Raw genomic sequence first — 26446 nt, 5'->3', positions numbered from 1 at the left:
TTCAGACCCTACTTTATGAGGCTTGAGGGAGGTAGCTAAGGAGACACCTGATGCTTAAGGAAAGTCTGTATACTGGAAAGTACAGTTTTGTACCTACCATAAATGTAGATGTCCGAGAGGTATGCATCTGCAGTCCTAACATATGGGTTGTCCTGCCTCAGGCAGCCCTTCTGTCGGCCGATTTCCAAAGTCTGGGTCTGGCCTCGGCTGATGTCGCACTTCACCCGACGTCATAGCTGCAGTGAATTGGGTATAAAGGCATCAGCCGATGCCATTTTCCTCAGTGTTTCTTGCCCCAGATGCCAGGTGCCCTCTTGGAAGGCTAAATTTGGATAAATGCAAATGGTTCCAAACAGTAGAGAGCAAACAATATAAGCATGTATATACATATATAAACAAATACACCATAATAGATTCCCCCAGCTAGCTACAAGATGGGCAAAATACCCTAGGAGTACCACAGAGGGGAAGGAGGGTGGGTAATCCTGACTGCAGATGCATACCTCTCGGACATCTACATTTATGGTAGGTACAAAACTGCACTATGTCCTTCAAGGATGCATCTGCAGTCCTAACATATGGGTAGAATACCATAGCCAAACTGGGGGTGGAGGCACTAAGCTGATTATGGTGTAGTTAAGATCCCTTGCAAAACAGCAGTTGCAAAACCTGCTCGGGATCTGGAGTATAAAGGTAGATTATAATGCTTGGCAAATGTATGCACGGAGCTCCAAGTAGCAGCTTCTAAAATGTCTTTGGTAGCCACTCCTCGTAGGAAAGCTGTAGTAGTGGCTGTAGCCCTTGTGGAGTGAGGTCTGATGTTTTCTGGAGTTGTCTTTCCATGAAAAGAGTAACAAAATCTAATGCAATTTCCTATCCATTTTGAGATTGTCTGTTTTGAAATTGCTTTTCCTTCCATTCCTGATGCATATGCTACCAGAAGCTGGTCAGTCTTTCTGTTGGTCTTGGTTCTGTCCAGATAATAGCGCAATTGCCTGTGTACATCCAATGTATGTAGTAGTCTTTCCCCCCTGTTCTGTGGATTGGGGAAGAATGTTGGCAGGTGGATTGCTTGGTTCAATGATACCCTGGAGACCACTTTTGGCATAAAAGTAGGATTAGTTCTCAAGGACACTCTATCCTGATGGAAGTTAAGGAAGGGCTGTACTGCCATTAATGCCTGTAATTCAGAAACCCTTCTTGCTGAAGTGATTGCAAGCAGGAAAGCAGTTTTCCAAGATAAGAACTGTAATTCTGCTGTTGCTGCTGGTTCGAAAGGGGGAAGTGTTAACTTTTCCAGCACAAAGTTAAGGTCCCATGTAGGTAAAGGTGGCTTCCTTGGAGGCTTTACATTTTTAATTCCTCCCAGAAACTGTCTAGGTAGAGGATGAGAGAAGACAGGAGGATCCGTGTTGTATTCTGCTGAAATTGCTGATGCATGAATCTTAATGGAGGAGTAAGACAGGCCATTGTGAAAAAGTTCTGCTAAGTATTCCAGGATGTTAGGTATGTTTGCTAATGATACATTTTCTCCTTTTGCTGCACTCCAAATGAGGTATATTTTCCATTTGGCTGAATAAGTCTTCCTTGTGGAGGGTCTGCGAGCCTCCAGGATAATGTCTTTAACCCTCTGAGATAAGTCTGGGTTATTTTGCTTTATGTAATATTCCAAGCAGCTAGCTGCAGTGTTTTCAAGTTTGGATGAAGAATCTTGTAGTTGTTCTGTGTTAGCAGTAAAGGAACTAGAGGTAGAGGCCATGCGTGTGTCCGAGACATACTCCTCAGTAGCGGGTACCAATGCTGCCTCGGCCAGTCTGGAGCTATCAGGATGATCCTTGGGTGATCTTCTTTGATCTTCAGTAGCACTTTGTGCATCAAAGGAAGAGGTGGGAATGCATATGCTGTCAGGTTTTCCCAACCGAAGGATAAGGAGTCCACCTTCCAAGCCAGTGGATGGTATGTCCTTGTGCAGAATTTCCTCAATTGGTGGTTGTGTGGGGATGCGAACAGGTCTATTTCTGGTAGTCCCCATTTCTTTGTAATGGTTTTGAAGATGTCTGGATGCAGCATCCATTCGTGGGCATCCGTGGTAGTTCTGCTTAAGGTGTCTGCTAGTGAATTTTCTTTTCCTGGCACAAATTTGGCCTGGAGTTGAATGTTGTGGTTCAGGGCCACATTCCACAGGTCCATTGCCATCCGGCATAGAGGATATGAGTGTGTGCCTCCCTGTTTGTTGATATACCACATGACTGTGGTGTTGTCCGTCCTTATCAGCAAATGACCTTGTTGAAGAAAAGGTCTGAATGTCTGAAGTGCCTGTTTCACTGCCAGCATCTTTTTGATTTATATGTAGGTTCAGCTGGTCCTGTGTCCATAGGCCTTGTATACACTTGTCCACCATGTGAGCCCCCCAGCCTAGGTCTGAGGCGTCCGTGGTGATAGTCTGGCTTGGGTGAGGTTTGTGGAAGGGCAGACCTCTGTTCAACTGACAGGCCTGAGCCCACCACAGGAATTCTTGTTTCAGGCATGGAATTATAGGAATCTGGGCTTCTAGACTGTGCTTGTGTTGAGACCATACATTCCTTAGGTACCATTGCAACTTCCTCATATGTAGCCTGGCATGTGGAATCAATATTATGCAGGATGCCATGTATCCCAGGGCTTGCAGGACTTTCCTTGCTGTAAGCTGGTTCTGCGTTGTTAATGCCATGAAATAGAGTGGTAGTTGCTTTTGCTTTTCTGCTGTGAGAAATGCCATTTGATTTGATGTGTCCAGTTCTGCACCCAAGAATGTTATCCTTTGGGATGGTACCAGCCTTGACTTTTTTATGTTGACTGTGTATCCCAGGGCTTGCAGTAGTTGTATAACCTTTTCCAAATCTTTTGTTAATTTGGTCTTGTTGTCCGCTTGTATCAGGCAGTCGTCCAGGTATGGATAAATTTGAATTCCCTGAAGCCTGCAATGAGCAATTACTGACGCCAGGCATTTCGTGAATACTCTGGGCACAGTAGATAAGCCAAAGGGCAATGCTGAGAATTGATAATGCTCTGATCCTGCAAGAAATCTGAGGTATCTTCTGCAATCTGGTCATATAGGGACGTGCAGGTACGCCTCCTTGAGATCTAGAGTCACCAGCCAAGACTCCTTGCCCAGCATGGGAAGAAGTTGCTGTAGGGTCAGCATTTTGAATTTTGGAACAATGAGATATGTGTTCAGAGCGGACAGGTCGAGAATAGGTCTCCATTGGTTTTCTTTCCTTGGTACCAGGAAAAGTCTGGAGTAAAATCCTTGTCCTTGTTCCATAGGGGGTACCTTTTCTATAGCTCTCATCCTTAGTAGGTGGTTGACTTGTGCTAGAGCGTTTGTTTTTTGGTTTGGTGGTAGGTTTGGCATTCCTCTCTTTTTTGGTAGAGTGTGGAAGTGAAACCTGTAGCCTTTGTCTATTGTCTGTAAAATCCATTTGTCTCCTGTAATGTAATGCCAGTTTACGGAAAATAAGGCAAGCTTTCTGCCTAAGGGTGCTTGCAGTTGTTCCCTGGTAGGCGGTATCAGAGTCAAGTCATTGTGTCTGTCCTGTGGGGGTGGTCGTAGCTGAATCTGTGGCAGTACTTCTCTGGTTGTTAGGCTGCCACTGACGTCCCCTGTAGGCCCCTCTGGATTGACCTCTGCCTCTTGGGCGCCTATTTCTGCCTCTCTGTGCTCTGGAGGTGTCTGGAAAGGACCAATTCTTCGAAGGCCAATTTCTACTAAACCTCGGAGGCTGGACCTGTAAGAAATCCTTGACTGTTTGGACAGATTTTGCTTTTTCTTCCACCCTCTTTAGCACTTGCTGTGCAGGTGAGCCAAACAAACTTTGTTTCTCCATGGGAGTATCTAGAAGCTTTGACTTTACATGGTCTGGTAAGGATTGTTCTTTTAACCAGGCATGCCTTCTAATCACTGTTCCAGTCATAGCTGATCTAAAGGAAGCCTCCAGTGCATCACAGCCGCATTTTAAGGAATGATTACTGATCTGCTGAGTGTTATGTACCAAATCCTGAAGGGACTTACGGTCTATAGGTTCAGGAGAGGACAGTTTTTTATTTAGCTGGTCTAACAAAAATTCCTGATACTGAATCATGTGGAATTGACAGTTTAAGGCCCTAGCCGAAAGAGTAGCAGAAGTATAAACTTTTTTACCCCATCTCTCTAATGCTCTAGATTCTCTTTCAGAGGGAAGGGGGTTTTTGGCAGAGGCAGCTGCTACAGCTTTGGGGCCCTGTGAAATGGTTTCAGGATCTGCAATAGGAGCCTTATACAAGTGAAAGTGTGTGTCCGGGACCCTGTAATATCTGTCGGGCTTGGCAGGGGCCGGGGGAAGAGAGTCAGGGGCAGTACAGGCATCATTATAAGCATCATCAACAACTGTAAGTACTGGAGGAATGGCTAAAGGCCTATACTGTGGTAAATGTAAAAAGGTCCTTAGCCTTTTCCTTGAATCTGAAAAATCCTGGCCCTGCCATTGAAAATGCTCTCTCATAGCATGTAAGGTTTCCCCAAAAGAAAATTCCTCGGGAGGAGAGGCAGAAGGAATGGAGTCTTCTGCATCAGAATCCTCATAAGGAGAATATGGGTCTTCTGGTGGACCTGAGTTTTCTGAATCATCCGAGGAGTAGTCTGAAGAAACAGGATCCGGGGGCTCTGCTCTAGGCGTCTTCTCTGGAGGGGGTTGAGAGGCCCTGTCTGGGTGAGGTTGGGATCCCCTGATCAAAGAAATGAGATCCTCAGCCAAGCTGAGCATTTGGGAACTGGAGGTAGGCCTGTGTGAGGGGGTTTTAGCAGGCAAGGCCTTAGAAGATTTAGCTGCTTTAGCCCTAGAAAAAGCCTTGATAGACATAGATGCAGGGGGCCTAGCAGCTCCACGTGCAGGAGTAGATATGTCTAAAGGAATAGTGTCTGATAAATCCTGGGAGCCTGCTACAGCAGGGGTAAGTTCAGTAGCAGATTCAGCCATGGTGTGTGAGGCCTTGGCTATCGGAGGCAAGGGACTCGGTTTCGGCCGAAACCGAGACACTCACGGTTGGCTTAACCGTGGTTTCGGCCGAAACCGCGGACCGCGAGTGTCGGTCCTTTTCCTTACGCTTTTTAGCTAATTGTGAAGTCGGGGTCTCCGACGGCATTTTGTAAGCAAAAGCGGGACCAAAAAACTCCTCTGCAAACTCCGACCGACGTCTAAGTGTCCGTCAGTTGAAGGAAGCACAGGCTAGACACGCTGATACGTCGTGGTCTGGGCCTAAGCAAGGAAGGCAGTAAGAGTGGAAATCCTTATGAGGTATTTGTTTCCCACAAGTTAAACAATTATTTACTTTTTCTGACATCGGCTGAGGCAAGAAAGAGTCCCCAACGGGGTACTTAGCTTTTTAGAAGTCTTCAGTAGTAGAAATCTCTGGATCTGACCGACCGGCACTTGCGAACAGCTTCTACTTCGGGCACCGCGCGGCAAGAAAGACTGAGGAAAATGGCGTCAGCTGATGCCTTTATACCCAATTCACTGCAGCTATGATGTCGGGTGAAGTGCGACATCAGCCGAGGCCAGACCCAGACTTTGGAATCCGGCTGACCGAAGGGCTGCCTGAGGCAGGACAACCCATATGTTAGGACTGCAGATGCATCCTTGAAGGACATCAAAGGGTTACTGTATACAGAGTGGACCCCTGATGAAGGGCTAGAGGGTGAGGTAATACAGTAGTTGTTACTACCCACAGCCTACTGTCTGGCACTTCTAGCCACAGCCCATGACCTTCCTTCTGCAGGTCATAAGGGCATAAAGCATACCAAGAGACGTACTATGCACAACTTTTATTGGTCTGGGGTTGCGAGGGATATAACAGGGTACTGCAGGACCTGCGAGCAGTGCCAAAAGGTAGGCAAGTCAAGGGACAATGTCACAGTTCTGTTGATGTCTTTACCTGTGATTGAAGAGCCATTTCAGAGGGTAGCTCTGGATATTGTGTGGTCTCTTAGTACCCCAAGGTCCACAGGGAAGAATTATATCCTGTTGGAAGTAAATTATTCTACTAGATACCCTTAGGCAGTGGCTCTGTCCTCCACCGAGGCAGAAAAGGTGGCAAATGCTTTGTTAGAAATTTTCAACAGGGTATGTTTCCTGAGAGAAATACTAACTGACAGAGGTGCTAATTTCATGTAATACCTGCTGTCTTGTCTGCGGAAGCTTTGTGGGTAAGGCTCCCCCAGACTAATGGTCTTGTGGGGAGGTTAAACTCTACACTAAAGACCATGCTACAGGCATTTGCAGACCAATTTAAGAGAGAGTGGACAAATATTTGCCCCATCTAGTGTTTGCATACAGAGAGGTACCCCAGGAATCCACAGGTTTTTCAGCCTTTGAGTTACTGCATGGTCATAGGGTGAAGGGGCCTTTAGATTTGATTTGTGATGAATCCCATAAGGAGTTGGTTGTGACATATGTCCTAAACCTCAGGGCAAGGCTTAGGGAACTCTTGGGCTTGGCCCAAGACAACCTGGCAGGAGCCCAACAGCAGAAAACTGTCTGGTACAACATGAATGCTTGAGCACGAGCGTATGCTGTGGGTAAGCAGGTTAGGGTGCTCATTCCTGTGAGACACAATAAGCTGCAGACAGCTTGGGAGGGACCCTTCACAGTGGTAAGGAAGGTCAGTAATGTTAGTTATATGGTAAACATGCTAGACAGGAGCCAAGGGCACAAACTCTACTATTCTAACATAATGAACCTTCAGCATGTCAGGGAGGTCCTGGGCAGATTGAAAAGGGCAGGGTTGATCATTAAGCTCACTAAGTGTCAGGTGGGTGTGACAGAGGTCTCTTACATGGGACATAGAGTGGGGAGTGGTAAAATTAGGCCAGAACCTGCCAAAGTGAAAACTATTCAGGCATGTTCTGCCTCTGTTACCAAGAAGCAGGTGTGGGCATTCTTGGGGACAGAGGGGTACTATAGAAAGTTTGTTCCCAATTATGGTACAATAGCTGCTCCTCTCACACATTTGATAATAAAAAAACAGGCCAGATAAGGTAGTGTGGATCCCAGCTTACGAGCAGGTATTCCAAAAGCTTAAATGGTCTTTGGGAGGACCTCCTGCGTTAGCCTGTCCAGATTACAGCAAAGAATTTGTCTTGCAGGTGGATGATTCAAACCATGGGGTGGTAGCTGTACTCAGCCAGGCTTCATCAGAGGGAGAAGAGCACCCAGTTGAATATTTCAGTCATAGACTCCAACCCAGGGAGGAATGTTATGCAGCTGTAGGAAAAAGAATGTCTAGCCATTTTATAGGCACTGCACAAACTTCGGCCTTATCTGTATGGAAGGAAATTCACTGAGGTTACAGACCACAATCCCTTAACATGGCTACAGAGTGAGCCAGCAAATTGCTAAGTTAATAAGTGGAGCATAGGGTTGCAGCCATATGACATGGCAGTACAGCACCATAGTAGGGTCAGCAATGCCAATGCAGATGGACTCTCAAGACAGGGTATAGGTTGATGTGTTTCCAGACAGGCCCATTCCTGTCAAGCAATGTTTTTTCAGGGTCACTTGAAAAACTAGCTTGAGACTTCAGAGGAGGTGAGAGATGTGATGATGTGAGGTATTGTCATCTGTGCCAGGGAGAATAGGGCAGTGCATATGTAACATATGCCAGAATAGCTAGCTGGAGTTTTGTAAATAATTTTTCGTCATTTGACTATCACACTGACTTGTACTGATGCTTGTGTTAAAAATGCATCAACAGTGTTATTATAACTGATTAAAGGTTTATGTTTAAACAAAGAATTCTGGAAGAGAAGAGTAGAAGTTTCTGAAATTGTTCTATAGCTTTCAGATCTGCAACAGAGCTTAGCAAGTCAGGTGATCAATGTGACATCATTCATAACCAGCATTGAGAGGATGGAACACCCACAGCAGCTTGTTTTGTTTCTTTGGAACCTGATATAAAGATCTATCACAGTTATCACAGTCAGTTGTCTGAGTTCAATTCAGTTCATTAGTTAGAAGCTCATCACCTTGCCTTGTGGAAGTAAGCATCTCAGTATCCTGTCTTGCCTTTCTGTATTAATTAAGTTAGCTAGGGGACAGTTACTCCTTAGAGAGTCACAAAATACAGTGAGATTAGTTAAGTACTGTTTTTCTGCATCTGTATGAATCTGTCCAGCTGTGTTATTTTTATTTATCTTGTGATTGAAACGGGTGTTTACTTTACTTGGATATTTAGTGTTCTCATGTTTTCTATTTTATTATTTATTATTAAATATTTCTATACCTTTCATTGTGGCTGGTCATTTAAAGAATACTTTTAACATCTTGAGTGTACTTGTGCATATTTTAGTGTCCTCGTGGCCACTCTGAAAAGACTTGCTGCTTTAGTTACACTCTGCAATTTACTTTAGTATTGATTTTACTCATTATAATTGGATACCCTTGTAACAGCCTTAGAGTGGCTGATTGGTGGCAGTGTGGTTACCTTATAATCTGGGCAAAAGGGGTACAGCTAGTAAGTCTGTGCCAGCCTTTCCCAGGAGTGTGTGTAAAAATCAAATACCCAAGTGTGGGTGTGTCAGCTACTTGGAACTGGGACAGAGTGTTCCAAAGTGAGTCTTGTATGGGATCTGGAGAAACAAAGAGTCTAGTCACAGGTCTGGAGCTTGTTTCCTCTGTGCTCCTGGATGAACCTGTGCTTGATGTAAACAGCTGCATCTGATGAAAACACTGTGTAAATTCATTCCTGTTTTTAGTGACCAACTCTCACCAGTGTCAGTGGTGAGAATTGATGCGCCTTGATTACTGGCCTGGGTTAAAGAGGCTGTCAGACACCATTAAGTGACTGACTATCCAATTTGTTCCAGGGTAGCAGGCATATACACCTTTAAGAATAAGAGGCCCATCTAAAGTTTAGTGAGGAGTGCCAAAAGTGAAACCAGGGTCTGATGATAGGGGTCTTACAAAAGGGCTCATATCCAACAGCACAGAAGTAGTTCTGCCAGTATATAATGAACCTACAGTGGCAATCTCCTCACACACTACTGCAACACCACATTCATTAGGCTGCAAATGGCACAGTGAAGACTGTCATAGCCATCAAGCCCAGAAGCTGTAGAGTTGTCACACCTTGGACTCTGCTTCATCCCCAGTCAGGCTACCAAAGTTATGATCTCCAAAACCTTCTGTGCTGGCAGAAATGACTGACACTAAAGAGTTTTCAGTTGCAGGATAAAGAGATAATCTGCTGGAAGGGATCAGAAAACTTCTAGGTTAGTTAAACGGAATGGCACACTGAAGTTTTTCCACGTTCTGGTCAGTATATAATTACCTTTTATTAAGTGATAGTATGTCAAAATGCAATGCCCCTCCTATTTCAGTGTAACTTGGACCATTGAATGGGAACTGAAAATTTACCCCTGGTCTAGTGCCTATGCATCTGATGGACAGAGGCAGTCAGTAAATCATGTCATAACCAGCTATGTAAACATCAAAAACCTATAACTCGTGGGACACATTTGGGTTGCACAGCAAAGCTTGTAAAGGCCATAGTGATCATCAGCCTAGTATGAACCTAACTTTATGACCACATCCAGTGAATACAGCCATGATGACATCTACTCCAAGGACACCACCAAAAATACCAAGGTGGGACTATTAACAGTCAGCTTTTCAAGTAGGGAAATAAACAGATCCACACAGACCATCTTTTGCACAGCTTCAGCCCCTACCCATCAATAACACCTTGTAAACACTGGAGTTGTTGAAGGAAATCTAAATGTCAGTACTGTTGTTTGTACTGAAAATGCTCCCACCCAACTTGGATTAAAGAAATCTCCAGTGCAGACCCCTGGCAGCGAGGTGCCAAACATATCTCATCAAGTTCAGCAATACTAACTATGTGTTCTACAGCAATAGTGATGTGATCCCAAGGAGTTTCACCATTCAGAACCTAGTGCAATGTATGTTCTCAGTAAAGTCTCAAAGAAGGGAGCTAAATTTTGGACTCAATCCAAAGTGGTGACAGTCTAGGCCTTTTCCACGAACTTTGCAGAGATAGCTTTGTCCATAAGAGCAACCTTTTCTGGAGGAGGGTCTAACAATTCTAGCTCACAGCTGTCCACGACTATACCAAGGACATTGGCACAGTGGATCCATTACTAGCTTCTAGGAGGAAGTTATACAGGCTGTCCACTAGAAGTAATTTATATTACATGACATGCAGATCTTTGCAGCTAGACAACAACATATTTATGGTTACACACCCAGTGCTTGCCAACTTTCAAACATTGTTTGCATTGCCTTCAGTTAAATACTGACCACAAATTCTTATACCCTAATTCAAAACACCCTTCTCCTCCCTTTCTTGAACTCTATCAGACTGCATAAACTCTTCATCTTATATAGTTCTTATCAAAACAACTAGAACTAGAAACTCCTATGGCAGAACTCTATTCAGAAACTATACGGGACACCTGGAGAATATACCATAGTGTGAAATTACCAGATACTATTAATGACTTTAAAAAGGCTTTATGCTAATAATTTAAAGACCTAGCTAAATGCAAATGGTATAGAGACTGCTAAGGAGGCTCTTTCTCATCTAAGTGCAGCTTTGAGCTAATCCACATCTTCTTCACATCTTCACATATCTGTGTGTGTGTGTGTGTGTGTGTGTGTGTGTGTGTGTGTGTGTGTGTGTGTGTGTGTGTGTGTGTGTGTGTGTGTGTGTGTGTGTGTGTGTATATATATATATATATATATATATATATATATATATATATATATATATATATATATATATATATATATATATACTGCGGTGGTGGTGCTGTGTTAGCGTTGTCGCCTCACAGTAAGACGTTGTCCTGTTCGATTCTCAGCTAAAACGTCTTCTGTGTGGAGACATGTGTGAATGGGCATACCTTCGTTGAAGGTTGTGCGCCAGGGCTGGCAACTCGGTACGTAAAAATCTACTGCCAGTCATTAGCGGACCGGAGTTCCGCTGTGGCGACCCCTAACTGGGAAAAGCCGAAAGATACAACAACAACATACAACAACATATATATATATATATATATATATATATACACACACACACATACATATAAAATTCAATTGCTCAAACTATTTTTTAAACAGTGGAATATAGTTATACTCAGTTTCCTATTTATAAACATATATATATATATATATATATATATATATATATCTATATAAAATTCAATTATTCTTAAATTATTTTTGAAATAGCGGAATATAGTTATACTCAGTTTCCTATTTATCTCCAGACAGTAGCGTCCCAAACCACATACTACTACTACCCTATATAACTCCTAATATGTCACTCTGCTTTCATCATTACACTACTACAGCATGTTTTATACATGGGTCCTTAACCCTGTATCTAATACATGGCATTCCTTTCTGTATAATTCCTCATTTTAATCACCCTCAGTTACTAATTCAAGTAACCTTCTAATGAAACTTCAGTTGCTTACTCACTAGGCACCCATTTCAAGTGTGCCCAATCATACCAATTCTAATAACTAAAAGAACAAACAGAAACACACCTTTATTTTCTCACGTCTGTTTCTCGTGGCATCCAAACTGTTGTATTTGCTTGTACCATACCCTACAGAGGTAGCAGATTACTTAAATAATCCAAATCAAGGCCAACTATTTTTTCAAGTGATAACAACTCATAACATTATGACACAGTCATACTTACTGCATCATATTTTGCTTAGCCATATTTTTGTACTTCAAATAACAGTATTAGATTATGCATAGTAAAATTCATTGTATCACATTTTGTTTAGGCATATTTCTCTATTATTTGTTCCCAAATGTCCATTTTATGTACATTTTGGTAAAATGGAATGCTGTAATTTGTATATGTACTATGATACTTGTACTATAGATTTTTTTCCCGTTCTCAACTAAAACTTATTTTATTTATTTATTTTACATTTGTTGACCGGGATAGTCCGACTGGATGCATGTCCATTTTCAGCAAAGGCCTGGGAAGAAAAGCTCCAAGGTAAACAGAAACATTAAAAACATGTTACAATTATAATTCTGACAAAGAGTACATAAGCAAACAATAATAAACATGTCCCACAGGTTAGAGTTAAACCCTGGTGAAAGCCAAGGGTAAATTAAACAGTAACTGATTAATAGATATAACATTTAAAATACACAAATAAATATATAACTAAACAAAATGTGCTCTGAATTGCTGCTGCACTGCCTTTCTCTTCTTTAAGAAAAGTAAAAGAGTTAAACACCACTGAGTATGCATAGATCCACCATACTATACCTAAGTCATTACATTTTTTCTACTCATAGTGAGGAACAAACAGATTTTCTGAATCTACAGTTTCTAGTTTTCTGCTAACCTACCTTTTTGCAATAGAATTACCAATGCCTGCAGCTGGACCAGTTTTCTTACTTAAATTATTATACTTCTAAACTTACATATATATCAATATATATTTATTTGTGTCTACAAATATATTTTCTTTACTTCTGAATATAAGCTTTCCACCTCTGATACTAAAGTAATACACTGTCAGAATTCTCTTGAAACAACGCAGATACTATCATGAATGCTCAAGCTTCTGTTAGGCATGTTTTGAAGTGACTGTGGATGACATTCTACCATCTATAAGCTGTTTAGTCAGACTGCCTTCTAAAAGAAATGTGTTCTGTATTACATGCAGATCCCTGTAGCTAGATATTATACTTAAATTTAAACACCCAGTTAACAACAGGTGATCACTCTTTGAGCCTGATAAAACTCAGAGAGTTGCCCTCCACCATGGACCGCCCTACAAAACAGTGAAAAATGGAATGGTTGGATTGGCACGGTCATCCTCTCGGATGACTGGCCTGGACTACCACCATCACAATGACAGAAAATGTGATGTCTGAAGTTTTTTCCATTAGACCAGGAAGAAGACACAGTGGAAATCAAAGGAGGCCTATGGAGTTCCTCAAAAGTCAATGCTGTCTGATTTTTTTTCTCCTGGACATGATCCACCATGACATCTGAAGACTAAGTGAATATAATCACTACCCTGAAAAAAAACGAACCAAGATGGTCTGCCTAAGCTCTTCCTTAAGGGATAAAAACTTCAACCAGGTCATCCTGTACAGGCATACATCCACACATGTTGTCACAGCCATGGTTTCATAGGTTCATAGTTCATAAAACCCTGCACCTTGTATTTGTAAGGCAAACACCTTAGCCATTAAGCCACCCTCCCAACCCCCAATATAATACAATCAAATCAATACAATACAATCAAGTTTCAATACAATCAAAACTAAATCAGGCCATTGGAAAGCTCACTCTGGATGTAGTAGACAAAGTATTGACAGTTCCTTTCTTCTGCCCAGATTCAGAGAGAAAAGAAAGCTTTTCTGATGCCTGATCAAGTAGGAAGGATTAGAATATGAAGACGTGAGAAAGGTAGTTGACATACAAGTCCCACTGCATCAGAAAAGGAAAATGTTTTTCACCCTGTCCAAAGAATTAGGCTAATCCAACAGCTGTTGTGCTGGATGGAAGAGATCACGCAGAATTAAGCCAGAAGATGCCTGGTCAGGATCTCCCTCATGCCAAGTCAAGCTTATAGAAAGCATCAGCTTTCTTGGGCACCAATGGACCAGAGAACAGCTACTTCGAAACAGCATTATATAGCATCAATAGTGACTGGCTACATAGGAAAGATATCCTGAGGCTCCATTTTACTTCCTCTCCAGATGATCACTGAAACATTTTGGGGGGATTGGGAGGGGAAGGAATGCAAATCAAAGAGTGGTCAGCTAATGACTTAATGACCTGCAAGGCTTCAGTAAGGGAGGGTCATCTGGTGGAGAGTTGTATGTCAGGGAAGACTAATTTTCCTTATGTGTCTCAGACATATGGCTTGTGGATTTTCAGACTCCTCATATGAAGGCTAAGAAGGACTGGATCCCCTGATCTCCCATCCGAAAAAAGAGAAAAAACTCCAACAGAGATTAGCTTATGTATGTATGGATAATAGGTATGTGTGTCAAGTGTCAGGCAAAAGGGAGCCATGGCACAAATACTGAAGGCAGACTGAGAATTTGAAAGGCTGAAATGGGTGCAGTGCCACATAAGGCCATGTTTTTTATGAGTGCAGTCTCTTACCTGTGCTGGCGGGTTCCATCAGGCTTTTAACATCTGCCTAAAGTCAAAGACCTGTACTGTAAGCCCTAGCATGAGAATATCAAGGGAACTCTTGTCTGCTTGAGCACTAGAACCTTGCTGAGCCTGGAGGGACCCTATAGAAAGCAGTCTTTGGACCAGGTTACTAACACCAAAGTACAGCAAGGAGATACAAGGAGTTGTTCCGAGGAATCAGGCTAGTCACAAGTGTTCTCTAGCTTAGCAATCACTATAGGGTACTGCATGCAATGCAGGACACCACCATCACCCCAAGGTGACAGCAAGGGTAAACTCCCCTGGACTCCCTGTCATTGCCCCTGGAAGTAGAAGTTGGATGCAAGCTTGAGAATGTGGTAGCCAAAGATGACCTTGGATCATGTGGGACTTAAGGACCTTTTCTGAAATGGACATAACTCCAGGAGGGTTTGACAGAGGTCTGAGCTTCATTTTCTTTGCCCTTCTGATAGCACAGAGCCCAGTCTTTATGTGGCAGCTTCTCATCCTCCTTCTCCGCCCCCTGGTAATTACACAGGCCAGCATTGTTCTCTTACATCTGCAAACGTGGGCTACATGTATGAGCTACCCCTAGACAACAGAGACAATGCTGTGGGTCATTGTTCATTACTTGGCAACCATGAAACATCTAGACGTCTGACTTCTTTAAGCTTTATATATGGTAACCTTCTGCCATGCAAGTTAGGATCAAGATCCAAATTAAGTGAGCATCAGAAAAAAGGGTTAAGCAAGAGTCTAGAAGCACAACTACAATACACAACACAGCATGTACCTAGGGCATGCTCACAACAACACAGCATGTGCATACAGCAAGCTCACAGCAACATAGTATAAGCACAGGGCATGCTCACCTGTAAATGCAAGGCCTTCTAACAAAAAATACTGGACTGATATAGAAGAGTGGGGGGACTGGTTGTAAATTCAGCAAAGGCCTCTTCTTGGAACTGTTGACATCTCAGCATTTTTATATTATATACATACTATTAGATGCCAAATGCATCATATTTAGCATTGCTAACCAGGAAAGTTTTACAGGAGTTCATATACAAATAAAATGCCCAGCAAGAATGTATGTTGTACTTGGATGGGGAATTCCACAGCTTACCGGTTCTCAGTGATTTCACACAGTTCAAGTTAAACAAGAAGAGAACTGTCCACCTCATGTGGTGGCAAAGCAGTGCAAAAAAAGCACTAGTAAAACTGGGACTTACTGGGGACAATATTACAGAAAACAAAGAATAAGTGTGTGTTATAGACTTGACAAAGGGTTTTTTTAAGGATGTCAGACTACTGAACTGAATCAGCCAAGGAAAAAGAAACCAAGCACCAGATGCCTGTGTGGGTTTCTAACAAAATTGTCATGTGCTTAAGGGTTGCAGGGTAAATAGAACAGCAAAGTCTGCATATGCAAGTCTGTGATTCAAAGTCTGTCTAGGAACTCTGCAGACAGGATACAAGAACTTGATGGGTTACACGTTTTAGATATTTGTACACTGTGCAATGTGAACTCTGACACTGACTCATATTTATAAAACCAGCCAAAAAAAAAACTTACAAAAAATATGAAACTATGTGCAAAAAGTAGGATCTATGTAAAGCCCAAAGATATGATGGCTAATACTTGCATTTCTAGTGAAGAAGAAAGATGTATTAAGAGGTACTGCTAGGGGCTATAAAACACAGAAAGACAATACCATAACTAAAAATCTTATCTGTAGCACTAACGGAAAAGCATATTGACAGACAAGCAGGTGGTACTCCAATAACCATCCCTTATAAACTGGATCTAACTGAAAGTCAAAAACAGTACCCATGCCTGTACAACAAAGGATCACCTAAGTTCATCTGTATAATGCTGAATCCTTTTGTATTATACATCCACAGTCTATGCAGTCCTGCAATTTACTTATACAGGAAACACTGCATATCAAACTCCCTGATAACAGTGGAATGGACTCAGGTGAAGGCCTGAAGGTCAAGTGACATGGAGCCATACCTCTGGTCTGTAAGTGTCTGCTTCTGAGTACTAAAGACAGTCCTAATGATGTAAACCTATTGACTCAGTGACTGCTGCCACTCCATCTGACTACCACAAAAAAGCAGTGCAAAATTCTAACTCAAAATGCTTGTGTGTGTGTGTGTGTGTGTGTGTGTGTGTGTGTGTGTGTGTGTGTGTGTGTGTGTGTGTGTGTGTGTGTGTGTGTAGGGGCAGACATAGGGGCTCCATCCACACCCCTATTCTCAAATTATACTACCTCTGAAGTTGTTGTAACTCTCAGTAAAGATAAATTAATGTATTCCCATTTCTCTGAGCTGGCACAAACTTGAGATAATATACTTAGAGATCAAAAGTGTGTAGCAGAACCACTATATTGTGGTGTACAGATGGGAGTAGACCCCCTGCAAAAACATTTTATTCTTAGACAACATGTAATTAGTTATATCATGGTGGTCTTCTGTATGGAAGTAAGCTAGTCTAGGGTAAATCTGGCATAAGAAACATACATGTTTTCTATTACTTCAAGTAGAATCAGTCTGTAATATGGCTATTAGCTGCTGACAGCACTAAATCAACCTACTGTACTGTACAGCATGAATACTCCGACGTCTTCATGAAATCTGTTCTAATGTACTGATCCAACAATGCTGGTTCAGTAAAAAGTAATACCAGCAGGCATCAAGTGGCTAAAGCACATAGTTATAATCTTTGTGATGCTAGTGGTAGCTGGCAAATACCACAATATGCGACTGTCCAACATCTGTCTTTTTAGTCCTCATCTTGCCATGAGAAATACTAGCAGTCTCCATGCGATAGAGGTAGTCTCCATACAATATAAAGCTCTAGGAAGTCAACCACTGAGAAGCATGACTGCCCCATACAGCAAGTATGTATGATTAGAAGGCTGTTTGTGGGGGCACCGTAATGAGTCTCCTGGTCCTGCTCTATGCCTCCACAAAAAAAAAAAAAAAAATAGGCGAAACATTATCCAGCAGCATGCTAACAGAGCTAACTAGTAAAATTTATAACACCAGTAAGTGACAATGAAAATGTCTGGCTGAAGGACCAATGTAATTAAATAACAAAATGGTACAATAACAGCAAAGCTATTTCCTTTAGAAGCAAATGTTGCAAACACCAGCTGCTTACTGTCATTACTAAAGAAGCAAGCTTTTCTCCTCAATTATTTTTTGCATGATAGTATAAGAAATTAAGGAGATTTGCTTACCATAGTCTGTAACGGATTTGGGGGCACGCTGCTCGGTTTCTGCATTCCGCTTCTTGTTCTTGGATTTCCAAGCATGATAGACTTTTAGCCTCCTGTGAAACTCTTCTCTGCATGCCGCTAACAGCTCAATATCTTAACAATAAGAAGAAAATGAATTACAAAAACATCTGAGATACAGTATAAAAGAAATACAGTACATATGAGTTAGAATGGCATAACTTCCATATTTATTTAACTTACTAATTGAATCCATATTTGCTTAATGTACTTTTGTAAATGAGACAGTTTGACATTTCTTAGTCCATTGCATTCAGTTTACTACATCCCTTGCTGTTGTCCAAATGCTCAGCATACAGAATTTTAAACACTGCAAAGATTATACTGATACATACATTTACTTCTGGAAAGGATTACCCGTCTTTTTAAACATATCACTGCTGTATTTCTTGACATGTAAGACCGACGAGTAAACAAAAACAGAAACATTTTTATCTTAACAGTAATGTGTCCACAACTTAGAGACAAAACATACTGCTTTCATGCAAGAATAACATATGCACATATTTTTCACCAGTCTGATAGTGCAGGGGCAGGGCATCCATCTACTCTGCTGGCAACCTGAGTTCTGGAAAGGTCGTGGGCTGCACATAGGGTTGGCTGGGAAGGACAAGATGAAGGAGAAAATGCCCAACTGTCTTATCCCAGGGAATGATTTGGGCAACCCAATGCCTGTGTCACCTCTGATGGAGACTAGGAGTCTTGCAGGGAATTTCAGGGTAATGTAGGGGGCAGCAACAAAATTACTACCCTAGCTGCCCCCACAGTGAGGATATTGAGCTGGCTGCTGTGTGAGCAATTGCTCCCAGTCTCCAAGCAGGCCATTCCCTACTGGATTTCTCACTCCCTGGCCCTTGTAGGGAGTGGCCATTAGGGTCGCCTCCTTGAGGAATCAGGATACCCAGCCTGCAAGGTACCCTATAAGGAGCAATTTGAGACTCCAGGGATGAGCAGACAGGGAGCCATGGGAGAACAACCTAAAGCCGTGTGGGTTCAGAGCACATACGCATACATTTCAGCAATCCAAGCTATGGATTTCATTAGTGAATGGTACAACTTTCCCAAATCACTGCTTACATAATTCATTTGATATCATTTATACCACTGTACTTCTAAGATTCAGTAAGCAAAAAGGGAGGATACATTTAAATTTCATCTGCAGCAGACCTTCAGTATGATATCACTGGAGGACTAGTAGCACATCTTGAGGATCTCAACAGAACATCCACTCTTAAAACAAACAACTATACAGAAAAATGCCAACTAGACATTTATTAGATGACAGTTACTTAAAGATTTAGACTCTTCTCAACGAAGTGAGACATTCGATTTATGAACTCTTTAGCTTAACCTTATCTGCAAAAAATATAGCACAAACCTTATGATCCTAGAGTAAACTTTCCATCACACTTAACATCATACTGGAGCAATCAATGACAGAAACTTACCACAGGAAGTATTGATTGCATCCCGCAATTCTGCATACTTCCACTTGCTGAGATCGTATTTCTTAGTACCAGCAACAGCCTTGGTAGCTTGAACCTGAGGACCCCTGTAGTTGTAAAGAATAAGAAAACCTGTTAGAAACACTGCACAGAATTCAACTACCATAGGCAATGGAACCCATGATCTCCAGGGCATGTGCATGGAAATGAAAATGCGTGAAACGCAAAGACACAAAACCTAAATGTATACTACATTATGCCCTATAAAAAAGTTAAGGCAAGATAAAAAGCAGTATCCGAAGCACTAGATTTGCATGTAACAACCACATTTTAAGTAAAATTTGCTATCTCACACAAACTGTGTATGCAACACATAACTCTATATGACAGAAATCAGGATGAAAGAAAATAAATTAAACTTTAATAAGACACTAAATGCTTTCATCTCAAATTAAAGCAAGACTTCAACAGTATAACATTCTTTAAAAAAAATAAAAAACATTTTATAAATGTCAAATCTAATCATCTTTTCAAAGTGGACAATTCATTTTAGTTCAAAATGTTTAAATTAAACCCGGCTCGGGAGCACAGAGGAGTAAAGTCCTAACTATGATTCACATGGGATGGGTTCAAGTAACAGCTCAGGTGCTAGAAAGTCTAGAAAATGGTGTGGGGAAGGTGCGGCTTCTACCAGCATGTCTACCTAGAAGGAAGGGGTCGGTGACTGTTGGCCTATGGAATTTGTTATTCAGGGATTAAAGGGGGAACATATATTTTCCTGAAGCAGCCCATAAGCCAGAGAAATGTGGGTGTAATGACCTAAGCCACTGAAGGTAGCTCTTGCAAAAAAAAACATGTGGGGGGGATGCAGAAGAGTATAGGCAGTTCCTGCAGTGATGTGGAGCTCATGTAACCACGAGATTGGTTAGGGCCATATCATAAAAGAACTTAGGTCCTGTAAGCCATTGTCCTGGTAGAAATGGCCTGGCAGGAGGGGGTGGCACTGTCTAGTTCTTCAGCCTAGAAGCTATTGGGTTGTAATGTGAAATATGGGAGGCCCTTTTCTGAGGGGATGAAGCCAGATTCTCAGGCCATCTCCAAGGTTAAGAAAAGATGAAGTGAACATACTATGCTCAGAGTACCCTCATGACTGCCTGGATGACTCGCAACTCTGTTCCTGATACTCAGCAGTGCGGAAAGAATGGGCATGAAATCCTATTGGAGGAGGTCTACATGGTTAGGCATGAAGGCAAAAAAAAAGAACACAAAATAACCGAGCATCAAAACTCAAGTCTGTCCAAGCTGAACCTGTAGACTCTAAGGAAACCAAATTTATATAAATCAGTCAATCTGCTAGCATTAATTACTTTTCTCGATAATTTCTAACAAATATTTTAAATTATTTTTTTTACTAACAAAATCAGGTGTACTTCAAATCACTTTGATAAGGTTGGAATTATCACTAATATTTTTCCAACTGTCAAACATAATCTTTCTAATTTGGGGAGAAACACAAAATGACTGCATCTGGGCAAAACCTCCTGTGGATCATTTAAAACAGGCCAAAATATCTTTTGTCACTTCTACGAACAGTCTATCAGCAACATCTTCCTGGTATATCCGTTCCAAAATTAACTTTTTAAGTATTTTCAATTGATGTAAAAATACCATGTACAAACAGCACAGCTTTCAGTGACATTGTTTTTCATGAGCAGGGGTGCCCAATACTCATATGTAAATAATTATTGGAAAAGTCGACATTCTAAAAACACTACATTCCAAATTACTGTTGTCCAACTTCAACTCAATACCTGTATGTGAACCTTAGAAAACCACCGGATGAGATAATATATTCCACAAATTCACATAAACTTTACTCAGAACCACCCATAACTCAAACATGATTATTAATAAAATGCTTACAACTTATGATGTAAGACAGAAAATCTGCATTGCAGAATATTGTATTTTCCTACTCTACGATGACCACATTTGTGAAAATGGGAGGGAGAGATGACACATTACAACCCCCACTGCAATTTATTAATTTACTTAACATATTGTGGTGAAAAAAAATATCACAGATACTGAAATTCATATTCTGCCTTAAATATTTACAAAGCATGTAAATTACTAACTCATGAGAAACAGAGGTATGCACAGAAGTAATGTTCAGTATTACAAATAGCTAGTAATCTTGCAGTGCGGCTGTTTTCAATTTAGTCAGAAAATAAAAATAATCTTTGATGTAAAAAGGAATATTTTGCATGATTCTATTAAGTTTGCTGTCTACAAACAGCCGAAGGATCTGTTTTGGACCACGTTACAGTGAAGCAGTCCTACGAAGGTCAGAAGCAGGAACTTTAGTGGAAAAGTAAATTGACAGTGGTCCTCCTTGTGGTACAAAGCCCTATACAGCACTTTGTACTGCTCACCATTTAAAAACAAAGCAGAAAAAGTGCTGTCTATTTGCTTTGCTGTTAAGACTGCTGGTGTGGTTTCAGCAATGCATTGCTAACTAAACATCTTTTAAGAGCTCAAAATGTGTTACCTCTTGGCCACTTTGATGTTGTGTTGTTGTGTCTTTCGGCTTTTCCCAGTTAGGGGTCGCCACAGCGGAACTCCAGTCCGCTAATGATTGGCAGTAGATTTTTACATGTCGAGTTGCCAGCTCTGACGCACAACCTTCAACGAAAGTATGCCCATTCACGCATGTCTCCACACAGAAGACACTCTAGCTGAGAATCGAACAGGACAACGTCTTACTGTGAGGGGACAACGCTACCGCAGCACCACCACCGCAGTAGTCTTGGCCAGTTTGATGAACTATGAAAAGAGCAGTGGCATATAACTGACCTAATTAAAATGAATCCATTGACAATTATGCATCAAAAGTTGCACACTAACAGCAAACCTTCAGACAAAACATAGAAAGAAGGTAACAACATTTAGAACAACTGAACTTTTTCACAGAAGAATCCAAAGCAGTTACAGAACCCACCCACTTCTTATCAGCAGTCTATACAACTTAAGGCTATGATTCTGACAGCATACAAACAGAATGTGCACTCTCTCTCCTCAATTTCCTTCCACTGAAGTTACACAGAATGTCTCAAAAAAGCACTGCATGGGAATTCACAAAGCTAAATAAGGTGACAAGGTAACTTGAGATGTGTATAGACAGTATCCCTGGCTTTTGACCTGCATGTGTCTTAAGTAAGAAAGGAAATCATTTTGGGTTACTCAACTTATAAATAAGGGTATGACATCTAAACATACTTATCAATTGCCCAAATTTTCACAGAATGTCCATATTCTTGGCTCATATTTTTGGTCTTTTCCTCATAAATTTTTTTTTTGACAGCTCACTGAGAATTGAAGTCACTCATCGGAGTTTTAGAACAGCAATATTTAAAATTTGTCCCCCAATTACTTCATGCTTTGTCCAGAATTCTTGTGCTAAGAGGATGAGAGGTATGCATCTAGGTCTAAGGAAGTCATTGTTCCATTGTATTTGGCTCTCATGAGTCCCATCACTGAGTACAATGCCCTTTTCACTATGTACCTGACCAGGCAAATGCAACATCTGTAATGTCCACAGAGGTTCCTTGCAAAAATAATACAGGGAGTAAACAACATGTCCTATGCAGATCACCTCAAAACCCTATCCCTTTTTGCCTCCTATAGACTATATTGGGTGATCTATGCCTGGCATACAAGACATCTCAGGATACCACTCTGATGGACCTTTTGCATATCCACAAAATAAGCAGCATCAGAATTATCTGATCCAGGGACTTAAACCTTGCTTGTGACATAAATAGGACATGTTGGGGGTACAGGTATGTGTCTCAGAGTACACCTTCTATGGAACAGACTTCGCATCCAAGTGACGCAGAGTCCATCCCTATCCCTATTCAGGTGTAACTTGGACTAGTGGCTGGGAAATCAGAAAATCACCCCAGGTCTGGCACCTATGTCTCTGACAGACTGAGGCAACCTGTAAATGCTTGAATGCCCATACCCTATATAGCCTTTAAAATATATTCTTTAAAATATCCTCTAGGGCACCAAAACTTTTTGGATACATTTGGGAAGCATAGCTAGGCTTAAAAAGGCCTCCGTGATCATTAGACTAATATGCACTAATGAACCTAAGAATTCTACAGCTGACCTGTAGGACGTTAACACAAGTAGGGGAAAAAATGTGGCAGAAAGGATAAAAGGAAACTCATGAAAAGAAATCAACCTTCTTCTCTACAGCACATTTAAGGTCCTTGCACTATCTTCACTGGGGTTGTTCTATTAAGGAAGTAGGACTCTTTATGATACTACCCAAGCCTTTATACATCACATTAACAAGAGGGGCTTCATTAAACTGGGCTGCAGGCCTATTTGTAGCCTATAGCTATAATGACCTTGGGTTCCCCATAAAGAGAATATTAAAAAAAAAATCCAGTAATAATAAGATGGAGAGACAACACAAAATAAAGTCCAGGCTGATGAAAGCATCATCACTAACCATCATGTTGAAAAATGGGTGTCGACATTAATACTGGTACCTCAGAGCTGAAGGGGGACTCAAGGTGCATGGTTGGAGTGAATACTTTACCAAAACAGATGCTGACAAGATTGCAATGCTGAGACTAGCATCAAATGATCTCTGAATGGCAAGGGCTGATACTGTGGCATCAAGAAGGCACATGTTGAGGCATGTTTTTTTTCAGGGTCAGCATCAAAAAAGTAATGCTGAAAAGGTGGGAACAGACTTTCTGGTCTGCATGGACATGGGGGCAGATGATGGACTATTCCCAACCAAACACCCAGTTATAGAATGAAGGTCTACAAATTTCTGTTGTGTAGACAACAAATAAACCCAAGCTTCATGATTGCTTCCTAGGGCAACAGTCTATGCAACCAAGACAAGCAGAAAAAAAGTATAAAGTCAAAGGTGTTCAAAAATAGTAAGCGTAAAGGCAAAACTTCTAAAGGCATAAAACATAGAATTCCACAGGAAGGAACAGATCAACAATAAGCAATAATTTTTGGCAAAAAGTAATGTAAATAATACTGCTTTAAAAACCATAACAGCTGGCTATTACACAATGCGGCATAAAAAAACTTTGAAAAAACAGTCTCTTATGACATGGGAAGACCAATATAAAAAAAAATCCTCTCCTAGCAGCTTGATGTCATTAGGGGGATAAACAAGCACTTTATATAAAAACAAAAATCTCAAGCAATAGAGGCATGTGGTGCATTATGGGATACTGGAAGATGCTATGCAGCTCAGAAAAGTCTGGAGTGCTCAATGGTCTTACTGCCTGCAAATAACTTGTGCAAATAAGGCAGGGTAAGGTAACAGAGGATCAGAAAGAGACAGGCATAATGACAAATGCAAGACAATGAAAACAGAATGAAAAGGAAAGACTGGGAGTCAGACAAAAATTATATGATTTTATAATGGGGTGATGGGAAAGAAACACAAACACGATGGAGAATTAGGGGGGGGGGCTGGTATAAGAGAAAATAAATAGAAGGGCATATAAGAGGTACAAGGTAGGATAAGGGTGATGCAGCAGATACGGGACCAGCAAATGACAATGTTGTGCAGGTGTTTTAACGCCAAAAAGGCTGACAAGACAAAAGAAAAACAGGATATGTGCTGGAGATGGAGAAGTAATAGTAAGTAGTAGGACTATTGTATAGGATTTAAGGGTGAGTGTACACAAATGAATATGATGAAGCTATGCATCATGGGAAATAATGAGGAAAAGAAATAATAGAATAGGAAGAAATGCACTGATAAATGTGGTAAGAAGGGTGAAAACTTACATACATAAAAACTTGAAGGAGGAATGTGAAGATATACATAGTGTAAAGGAACATAAGAATACTAAGAAAGATATTAAAAAGGTGAAATAAGCTGCATATTACATGGAAAGAGACTGCAGGGAGGTATCACAATAGTATAAAATGGGGCATCAGAATGACTGATAGGAAATGGAGAAACAGATGAGGAAAATGGGGAGAAACAGAATAAAAAACATTAAACATCTGTAAAAAGGCAAATGGCAGACTTTATGGTCTATACTTTGTAACTGTGCAATTTCTTCATGAAACCTGATTTTACAGACTATATGCAATCAGTTTTCAAAACTGCAGAATATGTCATGACTTCCCCTGGATTCTGATAAGTTTCAATTGCTTAGTTACAGTACTCAGTATGGTAGCTATAAAAAAGGTCACGTTGCAACTTACAGATCAAAAAATGTCTGAAAACCTTCCAACTCCTGGACAGAATGTTGAATTTCTGTTGGATTTTATTAACAGGTAGACCTTAGGGAAACTCTGGCCCTTTTCAGAGAAGCCTCAGGGTGGTATTTGTAGTGACAATGGAAAATGTAATCAAAACATTTAGAAACCCCCTTGTCATCATCAATAAATACCACAGAATATTTAACAAGCTAACTACTAGAAGAAGCAATTGGGACAGACTCCTCATACAAAAGGTATTTATAAGATGAGACTGTGCTTCTCTCAAGCAGCACATCAATCAAGTGACTGCTCTGGAACATCACAATGTAGTGACTGCTCTGGAACATCACAATGTAGTGACTGCTCTGGAACATCACAGTGTAGTGACTGCTCTGGAACATCACAGTGTAGTGACTGCTCTGGAACATCACAGTGTAGTGACTGCTCTGGAACATCACAGTGTAGTGACTGATCTGGAACATCACAATGTAGTGACTGCTCTGGGATATCGAGCACTGTTTGTGGTACAGGTGTAGAGATCAACCCTGCCTTCTAATCTTCTGAAAATTAAAGATGACAGTCCCACCTGTAATCTAATTTACAACCAACTTTCTTAAGATGTATCTTCTCCAAGTATGTGTTTCAAAAAACTTCTGGAAGTGCATTTAATAAAAGTAGATCACAGGGCTCTTTTCAGGGGGCCAAAATTAGTCTGCACTTTATAGCTAACAATAAAACTAGGGATCTCATAGGCAACTAAATACCCTGATTATTGTAAACCAGGACATGTAGCCACCAATGGATACAAACATAATTGAATATTACCTTATAGAACTGACAGAAAATGCACAGTAATTGTCTGAATTGCAATGTAAATGAGTGCTGTGGAATTAGCCTCTAAGTAAATTTTTGGCTTCTGCAAACACAATGGATAAAGAAGCGGTAATGATTGTAAATGTAAAACAAAGGGCCCACGAACATCAAGGATCTCAGTTTTAATCACAGTACAGCCACGATGGTAAAGCAAACATTCGGGGTTACATATCAGAACCTGACAGGCGCTGTTAATATGAGATTGCATGGCATTTTTATTTTTAATAACTCTGGTAAAGTGAGTACTGAAGAAAAGTACATTCTAGAGTATAGCAGTTCTACTTAGTCCCTGCCGTTCTCAGCTTACGTGACCAGCTCATCTAAAGCTGCTTAAACTCTAACATCAGACTGACGTGTAAT

General features: G+C 41.1%; 1 protein-coding gene across 1 annotated transcript in view; it reads right to left on the bottom strand.

The window, feature by feature from the left end:
- The window catches only part of MYO6 (myosin VI), a 692995-nt gene that overhangs the window by 105112 nt on the left and 561437 nt on the right, over positions 1-26446 (bottom strand). The window contains exons 27-28 of the mRNA XM_044077058.1: positions 18959-19062; positions 17454-17585 (exon numbers count right to left, since the gene is read on the bottom strand). Of these exons, the coding sequence (XP_043932993.1) occupies positions 17454-17585; positions 18959-19062 (236 nt within the window). The remainder of the gene's footprint in view (positions 1-17453; positions 17586-18958; positions 19063-26446) is intronic.

This window comes from Protopterus annectens, chromosome 1.part0, assembly GCF_019279795.1.
Source record: "Protopterus annectens isolate FY-2018-M chromosome 1.part0, PAN1.0, whole genome shotgun sequence".
Taxonomy (NCBI): Eukaryota; Metazoa; Chordata; order Ceratodontiformes; family Protopteridae; genus Protopterus; species Protopterus annectens.
Note: the sequence above shows the minus strand (reverse complement) of the source record. Positions and strands in the feature narration are given on the sequence as shown.